This window comes from Miniopterus schreibersii, assembly GCF_964146895.1.
Source record: "Miniopterus schreibersii genome assembly, chromosome: 15".
Lineage (NCBI taxonomy): Eukaryota > Metazoa > Chordata > Mammalia > Chiroptera > Miniopteridae > Miniopterus > Miniopterus schreibersii.
The window spans coordinates 36,476,599-36,490,222 of record NC_138115.1 but is presented as its reverse complement, the minus strand read 5'-3'; the positions used below and the strand labels follow the sequence as shown (position 1 = coordinate 36,490,222).

Genomic DNA, 13,624 nt, shown 5'->3' with positions numbered 1-13,624 from the left:
CTCTCCAAAACTTCAGATCTAACAGATGTTGCTATCTTACTTGATCCCTTTGCAGCTGCAGGCAGCCTTAGGCAGTGTTGACCACTCCTTCCTTTTCTGAACAGTCTGTCCCTTTTTTCTCTGGGCCATCACACTCTCTCCTCCCCCTCCCCTTTTTTGCTCTTTTGCCTGTTGTCAGTTTTCTTCTCTCTCTAAGGATCCTCAAGACTTAAGTTCTGTTCTCTTTGTTCTACACTTTCCCAAGGAAATCTTTTTCCTGTTCATGATTTCAGTGCCTACCTGATGACTCCCCTCCAGTGCCTACTCTGAATGAAGTCTGCTCAGAACTGTCCTCTAAGCTCTAGACCCGCTTATCCAAGAGGCACATTTCCACTTACACCTCAGACTCATTATGTCAAAAACTTAGCTTGTCTTCTTCTCTTAGACCAGCTCTTCCTCTGGTGTTTTCTATCTCAACCAATAGCCTCACCATCTACACAATAAGAACAATTAAGTGAGATAAAGGAAGGTACTCCATAATTTTTGTGGGTCTTGCCTGGCTCACCTTGGTGCACTGGGAAAACCATAGGCAACTAAGCTCAGGAAATGTTTCATGAATACCTTAGATCACATTTAGTGCCTGCACAGGTAAAGCAAAGAATATAACATAGTTACCATGTGGAATAAAACATGGGAAAGGAAGTTATTTCTCAGGCTATGGAGGAACTGCATGCCAGTTCTATTGGCATAGAGAAGATCATGCAGGCAAGTCCCAATCGAAAGGCAGAGGTGATGGAAGAATCAGACCATGTAACAAGGCTTCAGGATCTTTTTTGCTCTTTAATGAGTGAGATGACTAAAGCCTACATGTTATGGCAAAATTACCCTGAGAGGCAGTCGTAGCTTGGCAGGTTTAACTACCTGTATTAGCTGGATTTAAACACTTGGCTATTAGTGAGACTAGGCTGTGACACACTTGGGTGAAATAAAAGCTTTTTGATAGCACTCTCAAGGAGTATCAGATATTAATAAACATCCATTTACCCCACGACTGCCCCTTTTGGCATCCTTCCTTTGAAGATGTGGTATCCAAAACACTCATTATTCATTAATATTGATTTCAGCATTAACAGTGTTTTAAATTAGGTAGCCCTTTGAGTATTATTATCATTGATCACACATGAAGATTCATAGATTGGTCATTGTCTTCTCTTGGAATGGATGACTAATCCTTTCTCGAGCCCAGCCGAGTCTGCCAGTGTCCATGTTTGGCTCTGGGAAAGCTATTAGGAAAATGACCCAGGAGAAAGCAAGACTTCCTCTCCTATCTGCAGTGCATCCTGAAACAGACTGTATCCGGCACCTTACCTGTAAATTACTTGTCGTGTGAGAATTGGTTTTTCACTGGCACTGTAGTGTCCAATAGAAGCTACTGCAATGATGAAAATTATTTTTAACTGCAGTATTCAACGTGGTAGCTTCTAGCTCCATGTGGCCATTGAGCCTTTGAAATGTGGCTAGTGTGACCGAGAAACTGGATTTGAAATTTTACTTAATTTTAATTTAAAATACCTACATATGGCTAATGACTACCATATTGGACAGCTCAGCACTAGAGCACCTTTTTTTATTAGTTATAATTGATTTTGTGATTAAATAATTAAACCCTGGGAAATTCCTCTTGAAGGGAATTTTACATTTTTCCATTCACTGGCGCCGATTTCGATTTCCTATGAGGAAGTACTTGTCCTGGTTTATGCATTATTTGGCAGAGGGGCTGAAGTACAGAGGGATATTTTGGGTTAGATGACTAAAACTTACTCTGGCATTTGTAACAGAATCTTCTCCAGTGTCTCTCAGGCACCAGAAATTGTCTTGAAACTTGGTTACACAAGTGAGGGACTCTACTGTTCTAATAAAGACTTCACTCAAGACATTGGCAAGTAGATAATAGCAGTATTTTGACTTTGGTCATGCCTTCAATGACAGTGACAGAGAAAACAATATTTGTTAGCCTAACTTTTTTTTTAAATATATTTTTTATTGATTTCAGAGAGAGGAATGGAGAAGGAGAGAGAAATAGAAACATCAATGATGAGAGTGTCATTGATCAGCTGCCACCTGCATGCCCCCCACTGGGGATCGAGCCCGCAACCTGGGCATGTGCCCTGACCAGGAATTAAACCCTGGCCTCCTGGTTCATAAGTTGATGCTCAACCACTGTGCCACACCAGCCGGGCTAGTTTAACCTGCTTAGCTATCTTCCAAAATGAATTTTGGGGTGACTTACTGGAATATGTAAATACCACCACTTAAAATGAATAAATAAAGCATTTGGACAACAGAAAATGTGGGTCACTGACACTTGTTTTCTTTCACGGGTGAAAATCAAGTCACTGACCGTTGATCCGGGCAAATGGTTTTGAACCAGTGTTTCCAGAATGGTGCTCCAGTTGCCCTGACTCATTGTTCCATTCTTACCTCATTGCGCTCTGTGGTCAGGAGCAGGGCGTCTGAGACAGCAGACGCCTTCCTGTGTGACTCAGTGCTGCCAGCTTGCCCCTGGTGATCAGACCTAACTTTAACATTGGAATTGACCTGCCCAGAGCAAGTCACTTGAAGCCAATGGGGACCTTATTCCTGAGGTCTGGATTGACTTTCCAAAACCTAGTAGGTGGATCAACACTCCAAAACAGAGAGGGAACTTCAAAAGAAAAAGGACACTTGTGACCAAGTCACACAGAATTCAAATTTCATCTCAAAATATGTTTCTGGTTTGATCAGTTGGAACAGCATTGAAGCAAGGACAGGAGCTAATGGGAGTTTGGATCACTGAGGTTTAAGGAAGCATGGTAAACATACAGTTTCCCTAGTTAAGGAACAAAAAAATGGTAACACCCCACCCATTATAATCACTCTAATCCCCGACCAACAACCTTGAGTATTTGAGAGGCAGCCACACACAGGAGTACGACGAACCCACATTTGTTTTTCTGATTTGTGGAGTAGATGTTAAAGAATGTAAAGTCAAGGGCTTTGAAACATGTTGGATATGATATGCGTGTCTTTCTGGATCCTTTCTCAAATAAAAGGCAGTGCCAGCATGTTCCCATGGTGGATAAATATTGGTGATAAATACTGAATATCCTTTTATCATCTCCTTTACAAGCTATGTGTCTCTTCTTTTTTTGAATCGTATTAAAAAGTTCTCATAAGGTTTATGATTTTAACGCATTACATTCTGGGTGCAGGAAAGCTGGCTTGCTTAATATGACAAAACTGACTTTGTAGAGTCTTTGTTGTTATATTGTTTGTTTGTTCTTGTTGTTTTAATTTAAAAGCTATTTTGTATCAGTGCATTGAAAATTGTTAGGTTCACTCAGGTTCCCATTAAATGCCATTTGTTACCTGTATGATTTTAGGTAACATATTTTGCTACATAGAGCCTTGACCTTGAGTTTGTGAATTGGGTATTTAAATAGATACCTGGCAGAGTTATCGTACATTTAAAGGAATTAAAGGGATAGCAGTCCTAGCTCATGCCAATTACTGAGTAGATTCATAAAATTTAGCTATATTCTTTACAATCACTCCTACCCACCCTGGCTGGCCAGTTTTACTAACTATAGCACTCTGTGGTCAGTGTTTTGTATCAGAGAAAGTTTTGCCTTCATGCTCTAAATCCAAACTTTCTTTTCGACTTCCTATTTATAGTATCAGATCTAAATTTCTTATTTCCACTATCACATAGACCCCAGAATTGCTAGTGTGCCTCTCCCTTCCTCCCTCCCACAATGGATATGGCAAATTCTAACTGAAATAGTTGGGAGTGGATGTGAGCAGTCTTACTGTGTATGAAATTCATTGCTTTGCATGTAAGTACTTAGGACTTGATGTTATATAAATGCTCTAAATGTTTTTTGGTTAGGTATGAATATTCTGAGTAGTTTTGTAATTTAACAATAACTCACTATTAAAAAAATATATATATAATTTAATTGATGGTTAAAGAAGAACATACTATAGAAATTATTTCTCCCATCAGTAAGTCATGGATTTTGCTGCTTTTTGTAAGTGTAAATTTTATGTATACTTATAAATATATATACTTATAAAATCTACATACACACACACACACAGATATGAGTTGCATACCTAAAGCACACACTGACATAATTACTTAACATCAGCACCCCTGATTATTTTGAACTTTGGTTTTGTCATTTTTGAAAATGGAAGATTAAGTAGTAGGTTAAGCCATCAGACAGAAAGTCTGTGGCTGTATGACTATTTGATGAACTCTGAATGAGTCACGTGCAGAAATTCAAGGTTAAGAGTGTTCTGCTCTGGAGAGAACATTATTCCGTTCTCAAGGAATATTTCCAAATACTGATTTACAAAGTAGCCTCTTATTGTAAAGAGTCTCTTTCTGCAGTATTCAAAATAAAGTGAAGAATTTGAAGTTTCTTTTAAGATTTTCTTGCTTGACTGCTTTCAGAGAGCCCGGATTTGAGCCTGGACCGACCTAAATGGTTCCTTTGGAATTTATTAGGCATTAAAAATAATGCCTATTTTGTTCATTAGATTCCACATATAAGGGAGATCATGTGATACTTGTCTTTCTCTGACTGGCTTTATTTTGCTTAGCACAATACTCTGGGGAAGAGATTAACCAAAGAATTTATATGCATAATCCCAAGGACACAGGCAATAGTGCCGTGAAGGCCTGGGGGGTGGGAGCAGAGTGGAGGGGGTCAGTGGGGGGAAAAGGGGGAGCATCTGTAATATTTTCAACAATAAAGATAAATTTAAAAGAAAAAATACACACACAAACACACACACACACGCCCAACTTAGTGAGCGCCAATTGGCTAGACACTGTGCTAGGCACTTTATATACATTATCTCTTATACACTAAGCTTTAGCTGACAACCACTGATTTAGAATTCCTGCTTATCTGTATAAATTGTTAAACATTTCCAAGTTTACATTTTAATTTATCTTACTTTCTCAGTCTCTGTTAACAAATACTCTTTTAACAAGTAGGTTACTGGAGTATATTTTCAAACTCTCAAATTTGTACTTTTATGAATGCACGGCTATGTTGTGAATAGAACCAAGTAATATTTAGTGTTTGCTCTGTATTTCAATTCTAAGTTCTAAAGATAAACTAATAGAAATATGCATCAAAAAGGGAGAGTTTTGCAAGCTTTGATGATCACTTTATCTTGTTTAAGTCACTGATCTTCATTATTTAATACCTTACTCAGTATCTAATAGCTACTCTGTACTCAGTGAATATTTTTAATTTGTTGACTTTAGTGACATATAAGAAATTCTGTACAAAGAAATATTAATTGCTCTGAAATCAGAATAATTTGTTAAAATGTAACTTAAAACTGTGTAAGTTAAAATTGCATATTGTGAAATATGTGGTACTAGATATAAGCAGAGTTCCATATGCAAAGGGCATAGATTTATATCTTATTAATTTCCCACCCCCATGGAGGCTCAAAATGCTTTGCTCAAATTCAGAATATCAGTATTTCCTGAAGTGCGACATTCTGATGTATGAAGCAACACTGTTTGTAAACAGTAACAACAAAACAACTCTTTTAACCTGTAGAAATGTCTATACATTTTCTATGTATTTTGACATTTATTACTTTCAAGATAATTTTATAATAAGGAAAATAGTAATAAACATGCATTCATGTCTTGAATGCAATATTTTCTATTACGAAATGGCAGAATGGAACAGCTATTTCCTCAAGGAGCATATTTTAATCTTCTTTACAGACGAAACATGTTATGTTTGCTGGCTTTGATTCTGCACTATTTGCAAATAATATTCTTACTGCTGAGCATGTACAGATTGGAACAAGAAAACTGGTTCAGGACTTACCTAAATTGTAAAGTCAGAAATGTTAGTCACAGATCACTTTTAAGAGGTGGCCTCAATTTTCTGCTTCAGTATCAGCACTGTAGATTTCAAGTGACTCGACATTTCACTCAGACTCATGCATTGCTCTACCGTAGTGTCACAGGTCATGTTCTTTTGGAAATGGACTTGGGTTTTATCATGGGTGCTCTTGAGAACATCTGTAAGGAGTGAGGGATACAGGACAGGGAAGAGGGAGAAGTTGAGCCATGACGCAATCCCAGCAGAGACCTTAGTCTCTTCTACATCTTACGAGGAGCCTTAAAACTGAAATGCAGTTTCAGAGTTGCTCAGCCTTGAGGCAAGGGGGAGAAGCCATTAAACCCCTGCATTAGTAAGTCACTGTCTGGGGCTACCAGGCTCCACTTGGGAGGCAGTGTGACCTTGGGCGAAGCAGCTCCTTTTGGCCCAGGGCAGTTTGTGAAGAGTATCTCAGGTGTGAGTCCTTGGCTACCAGCACTCCCAGCAGCTGGGAGGAGTCCTCAGCCCTGCACGGGGCTGTGGGGAGCACCCCACAGCATCCACTACACCTGAATAATTTGCATAGCAAGTGGCCAAATAAATAGCATTCTTGTTTCTGTTGGAGCAACATAAATAGCTAAAGAGCTGATCAATGTATTTCTCTCTTTGTGATGTTACATTAGCCCTTACCTAACTTCTGAGCTTTTAGGATCCAATAAGATAATGAATACGTTTTGCACAGCGTGACACAAATAAAAATAATTTTAAGTGATGAATCAAGGCTCGCTATTATTTTTGGACATGTGAGTGAAACCATACCACCGATTTCAACCAAAACTTTTTTTTTACTTCTGAGCTTTGTAAAGAGGCACCGACCACACATTTACTTGGGTTCTCGAACTTTTCATCAAAAGAGAAATTCTGAGCAATACTAAACTCACGACAGGCCCATCACCAGAGTTTTATGGATGCCCCCTCCAAGAAAGTCTACACACCCGCACTTACTGTACTACCAGGTGGGCAATAAAATAAGTTTACGGTGCGGTCTGGTGAATGTAGACTTGTTATATTTTGCTTTTATCCCTGTTTGTTTTAATATCTGCCTTCTATTTCCTGACTTGCACTACTTTTTATTTTAATGGGTTTTCTGATTCGAACTTGCTATTGTTGTCCTTGCTGTTGCTGAGAAACCTTTCAAGAGAGAATTTAAAGGAGTTGGGAAGACACTGTTTTTGTTAATTTGGCTCCAGCTGATTTTATACCTGGAAGCAGGAGACTCGATGGTTTTTCAGCACAGTTAATTAAATCTTGTGCTGACGGCTTCTGTTATAGGTATTAAGTCACCCACCTTGTTAGCAGATCCTCTGGTCCAGAGGGTCGGCTTCGCCATTGGGGAATCATTTTTAGCATGCTCCCCTTGTGTTCAGGTGGTCGATGGGGGCCGCGTGGTGGTCTCTGCACAGTTGGCAGAGCTGACGGTGAGATCTGTCAAGGTCATTCGTGTGGGGTCTCACCCTACTTTGTTTTACAAACAAGGTGATCGGCGAGTAAATGGCACAGGCATGAACGTCTCTTCTCTTTTCTGTCTCTTAGGGTTCTTTTCTGTGAGAAAGCAAAAAAAAAATCCCACTGCATTTTGTTTTCCTAATGCCTCTTGGATTCTCACCAGCAGGTTTTTACAGTCTGTTGCTTGCCTCTCAGATTAGAAGAATGCTCGCATATTTTAAGTTCCCTAGGATTCAGCAGCCTTTAATTAACATAAAATTGATGTTTTGGAATGGTACCAAAATATGGGAGATGGAACTCAAGGCTTCCATCCTTCCAGACTTTGAGTGGGGTGGAGTTCTAGAAGGGCGGGGAGGAGGGGAGGGCCAAAGTGTGTGCTCTGTTGCGAACAGCTGGTTGCCTGCCTACTGTACGCAAAGGGGGCGCCTTGTTGACATGACGTCCCGCAGCCTGCTCGTCGGTGGCCTTCTACAGCCCACCTGCTCGCGACTGGGAAGAAGGCAGGTGGTCGTTGACGGCTCAGAGCCGTGGGGCTGCTGAATCGCTGGGGATTGCTCTTCTCGTAGCTGGGGTCGCTGGTTTTCATCTTCCCGTTAGTTGCCTCCCGGACAGTGAGGTACAGCTGCCTGTATGTGGTTAAGTTGCTTTTTTTCCATGCCAGGTTCACGTCGTGTTGCTGGCAGAGTTTTGGATGTGATGGAAAAGAGCAGTTTTGTGAAATAATCAGTCAGACCGGAGGCCTGTTCTGAGCAGCAGTTAGTCTGCAAAGAGGGATGGGGGTCGGCGGAGGGACGTTCCTTTCGAATCAAGGGATTCTGCTGGCGGAGGGGCTGCTGACCCAGCCCGAGAGCTCTAGGCAGGAAATGGGTATATTGGGAAGCACGAGATGTTTGAAATGCCACCTGGTACTTCCATAGCAGGGAGTTACAATCCAAGGAGGAAAGGGAAGCAGCCCAGCCAGTTTCCCTAACTAATGGCAGATCAGCTCCTTGGCCAGTTCCCAGTCGAGGTCAGTTCACTTTGTGGCTTGGTTTTTCCGGTGACCCGCAAAGCTGGCCTTTTGGTCTCAAAAGAGGGCCTTGGTGTTGTTTGTCTGTTGTTGTTTTTGAGATGTGTTGGATTTCCCTGATTGCGCCCTTTGCTCTCTTCCCTGCAGGTGGCACATGCCAGAGCCCCGCTCTCCCAGCCCTGGTTCGCCCGCCAGCCCCCCCTCTGACGCCGTCGCTGGATATTAAACCATTTCTCCCCTTCCCCCTCGACACTGCCGCCGCAGTCAACCTCTTCCCCAATTTCAATGCGGTAAGTCCCGCCCCAGGCCTGCCTAGGCCAGAGCCGCGCTGGGGAACCTCAGGGGCCAGGGAGGAGGCGCTCGCCGCCTGTATTTTGCTGGTTTTTTCATTCTGTGATCCTCTGAAAGCCACGGTGAAGTTAGTTGCCTTCCTGGTTATGTGAGGTCCCTGCAGCCAGGCTCCTTCAAGGAAAAATGAAGAGCGAGTCAATGGATTGGGTTGATCATGAGTTCATCTCTCCCCTTTAGTGTCTTTTTTGGGTAACACGAACAACTTTATTATTTTGCTAGAATATATCTTAATCAAAATGGAATGAATTTGTCAGAGAGAACATCAGAATTCAAGTAGAATTCAGGTCTAAAATCTTAAACGTGTTTTTTCTGTATGGACCCTCTATTTTAATTTTAAAATCTGATACTTCTTACCTAATTTAAAAAAGAGAACCCTGATGTATTCCATGTATAGAGCAGGTTTTGCCTCCTTAACTTGAAACAGCTCAGGATTCTGGTAGCATCAGTTCTATTTTCTTCGTTTTCCTGCTCAGCCACAGTTGATCCAGTTGTCTTAAATTACCATGTTTGGGGGGAGCTTTGTCAACATCCTTCTCAGCACAAGTTCGGTTACTTCCTTGCTTCTACTTTCACTCTAAAGCATGTCTTTTTAAGTCGGCAGATTCCTCCTATTCCTCATCATCTTTTTTGTGTGAGCAGTGAGCATATTCTTAGGATAGAAATAGAAATAAGAGTTGAAAAGGTTAGAATCCAGTAAGTGCCTTTTTTTTTTTTTTTTGTCTAATATCATCTAAGGCAGCTTTCAGCAGTTGTTAGAATGCAGGTCTGAGCTTATCAATGACAGGACGTGTCAGCACAAGGAAAGCAGAGGATTAAGCTGGGAGGTCGCTGAATGCCCAGTGATAGAAATAATACAGATTTCTTGGTGCAATATTTTGCATCCATGATGGATATATTTTTTTAAATCTGCCCCAAATTAGAGCACTCTTCTTCAGCAGACAGTAGTGGGTCCTATATTCTTTAATAAAAGTTTATCATGGGTACTTTGGACATGCCAGTGAGATGGTACCCTATGTGCTAATCCTTGCTTAAGGGCAAGGGAGAATCACAATGATTGCCTTGGTTTTTTGGGGGGTGAGGGATTTTCCCATAGGAATCTTATTTTGAAATCGATGGAGCATAAATAGAATAGCATGAAGAACTCACATATCTAAAGTAGAGGTTCCTAATCCTAGGTGTTTCAGTGAAAGTAGATAACGAATTGCCTGGCATCCAATTCCCTGATTCTTAAATGACCACACTAAAGTCCCCTGGGTTCCCTTGCTCTGAGCATCTTGTCTGCTCTTCTGTTAAGTGGCTTCCTGGCACAGTCTTGCTTCCCAGGCCCCCATCGATGATCCATCAAGGTGCTTTACCTGGCTGGCCTCTCAGACCACTCGGCATCCTGTCACTCAGGTCTCATGTCAGCTTTAGAGCAGTTGAAGTGAAATTCCTGGAAGTCTGTAAAAGGCTGCATTTAAAACTTCTGATTTGCCCTTTGGGAAACATTAAAAGCAAAATGATTAATTTAACTGAATACTGTTTGTCATAAAGCAGGGATGAGTGATATGCTGAGTTATATGACACTGAGCAAACCTCTTTACCTCTTTCGCTACTGCGGCCTCCCTCCTCTTTAAAATAAAGGGAGTGGACCTGATGATCTCTTCCTTTGGGGGTTATACCATTCACATCTCTGAGCTTTTGTGGGCAAAGGCAGAGTTCTGTGGTGATCAAGCTGGATTCTGTAGCTAGACCAGTTCCAACAGGAGCTGTTCCTTACCATCAATCAATATGACCTTGGTAAGTCACATGACTCCCATGAATCTCAATATTTTCACCTGCAAAATGGGGCTGATAATTAACCTGCTTTATAGGTGTGTGATACGCTTATGTGGGTTAAATCATGTAGGGAAGGGCTCAGCATACAACAAACGCTATTTGAGTGATAGGTACCGTAGCCTATAAACCCTTCTCATTTTGAATGTGGAAGTTCATTGACTGATTGCAAAAGTTTGACTTCATTCTTTTCTTGTTTCCCTTCATATAATGGATTTTGACTTTTGTTGGCATTTGTTACATTTAAGGCAAGAGGCTCTGTTGTTACACATATTGGTTATTTCCTTCCAGTGCTATTCTGGGTGCAGCCAGTCATGGGTTGAACTCCTTGCTTCCAGCAGAGGGGAATGGTTGGAAAGCCATAATTAGGTGGCTTCAAGCTCAGAATTAAGGCATAAAGCACCAAGTAATAGCCTGAGTTCTTGTGTGAATCTCAATCCACAAATTCAGGGGGTAGGGAACATAATTTTTTTTTTTTTTTAATATCTGTGAGTTGATTTTATTTCTGTTGCAAGAGCTCATTCCATCAGACTGGAGAGAAATGCAATTTAATTCTGATTCAGGGTGCGCTAAGGTTCAAGTATCTATAGCTTATTCATCTGGCTTTTGGTAGGAGACTTCCCCTGGTCATCAAGTTCCTTATCCACATAGGCATTCATGCGGTGGTCAGTACCTGATTAGCATGGCCTTCAGGTCCCCAGCTCTCAACTTTGGCACAGAAGCTTTGCGAGACGGCCAGTTGTCTCTCCTGCCCAGATGTGCCATACTGCTTCACTTCTTTGCCAAGAAAATGGTGAACCACTTTGTCACCCAACACCCTTCCTCCATCCGACCTTCATGTAACAGTGCCTGTGACAATCAGAGACTATCTGCCTATGATATTCCTCCTCTGAGGATATGAGTATGGAATTGCCTGTCCATGTGGGGAAGGGTGAAGCAGAAGAGTTTAGGCAATTTAGAAATATGTATGCCTGTAAAATAAAATAAAATACGCGAAAATATAAGTGAACATCTCTGATTGTTATCCGTCCACAAACGTATCAGCCATTGGGGTTGGCTGTGAGTCAGGAAGGACGACAAAACATCTGTAAAAATAAGCACAGTTCTGGGGGAAAGGAAAACAGTTGTAAGATCTGAGCTCAAATGTGGATATAAAACAAAGATGCTCAATAAAACCATTAGGATCTCGTAGTCTACCTAAAGCCAGCTTTTAAGGAATAGCAACCGAAGCTGTTCTCTGGACCCTCTCTCCTTTGCTTTCAAAAATTGTTCTTGACATTGGTCTCTGTGGCTCTATATTTTGTTACCTACTCCAGGTATGGAGATTTCTCCCAACCTCAGCCAGCGATGGACTTATAGAAACAGTGGGTTAAGCACACTTCCATTTGTTTGATTCCAAAAGATATTAATTCAATTCAGTTTATCCATTACTAACTGCTCTAAGTTTTTACAACTGCTGCTGTCACTAAAATAGGTAGTCAACCAGGATGAAATTATGGCTCGAAAAATAAGCCTGTCTTTCTAAGTCACACCTGGTAGAGGGTGTGGGGATTTTCGTGGGGAAAAATGCCTTGGTAAATAAGGTATTGACTGCTGAGTTCTTTGTCCTTTAAAGACAGATGTCACAGACTGCTAGCTGGTTCTGTGCATCGAGTGTAGCATATTTATAGAGCAAAAGCCTCTTCAGAAACATCTGCTTATGAAATCTTTCATTATATGTTTTCCCACAGAAACAAACATATAAGCCTTGGGCTGAGCCCTGCAGTTTCTGTGAAACCCAGAGTTTGTAAAAGTCACGGCCACTTCTAATGACCCCAAAACACCAAATGACTTAAATACAGAATATCTAGGCTTGAAAATAAAAAGCTAACCAGATGGACAATACATGAATATTTTTCTGTTTTGATACTTGTTTACTCTGAACAGGTAACCCATTTTTCCTGTGATTCAGATGTAAAGAGAACAAATCATTTTCCCTTACTGCTCTTCCCCTGCCACTCAGTTCTCCTCTCTTAAGTGACAAAGGGGTAAATTGCTTTTGTATCTGTCCTTCCAGACATATTTTGATGTATGAATGTCTTCTCACTAAAGAGTGAGGCATAAGACATTATATATTTATTTTTCTTTATCGGTCAATATCATAATGAGCTGAAGCTTTGCTCTTGAAAAAAATATATATTTGACCTGTTTCCTAGTCTGACTTTCTTACTAACTGTGGTTCTGGTGCAAATAACGGGACTTGAACAAGAGAATGTAAGCTCATAGCAGGTGTTTTTTTTTGGAGATGCCTGCTCAGACTTAGATGTAGACATTTTAGAAATGAAAGGAGCTTTTTAGGGTTCATTTGTGTCTACTCCAACACACTTATTTTACTGATAAGCCTAGAACGATTAAGAGATTTCCAGATTCACGGTTAGTAAGCTCAGAACTGAGAGAAAACTGATCCCTAACTTTAGTTTCTCATGAGAACGCTAACCACTGAAGCATCGTGTTATGGGTTCACTTGTATTTCTCCGAAGTTTAATCACCCACGTCGCCTTAGAGTGTGACCTTATTTAGAAATGGGGTCATTGAAGATGTAATTAGTTAAAATAAGATTGTTATAGTGAGTCCCAGCCATTATGAATGGTAGACTTATAAAAAGGGAAAATTGAGACAGGAGACACACATAGATGGGAGGTGATGTAAAGAGACATACAAGATACAAGCCACAGTTCTTTCTTAGCTTCAACAGATGCTCTCTAAAGTTGCTACAAAATTTTCTAAATGCTGCTTCCTCTCAATTTCTGTCTCTGTGAGAAATAGCATTAACATTGTTCTCTGCCTTAGTATTGGGGGGGGAGGGAGGGAGGGGAAGACAATCTTCCTCAGTTGTAATTTCTTTAATCAGCTGTCATTGGCACCTTGTAATCAAAAATTAATTAAATAATTTAATTAATTCCATAGAAGACTTAACTCCAAGAAAGTAAGCTCTTTCTTGAATAATATTCTGGCTACGATTGGACAGTTACGAAAAGGTACAGGTGGAGCATCGGTAGGTTATGTCACCTTCAGAAATGTT

General features: G+C 40.7%; 1 protein-coding gene across 3 annotated transcripts in view; it reads left to right on the top strand.

Annotated features, from left to right (window-relative positions):
* The window catches only part of ZNF385D (zinc finger protein 385D), a 463,164-nt gene that overhangs the window by 277,806 nt on the left and 171,734 nt on the right, over positions 1–13,624 (top strand). For all 3 annotated transcript variants that reach the window (XM_081160106.1, XM_081160105.1, XM_081160104.1), the window contains exon 2: positions 8,545–8,687. In XM_081160106.1, coding sequence (XP_081016232.1) covers positions 8,545–8,687 — 143 coding nt within the window. The remainder of the gene's footprint in view (positions 1–8,544; positions 8,688–13,624) is intronic.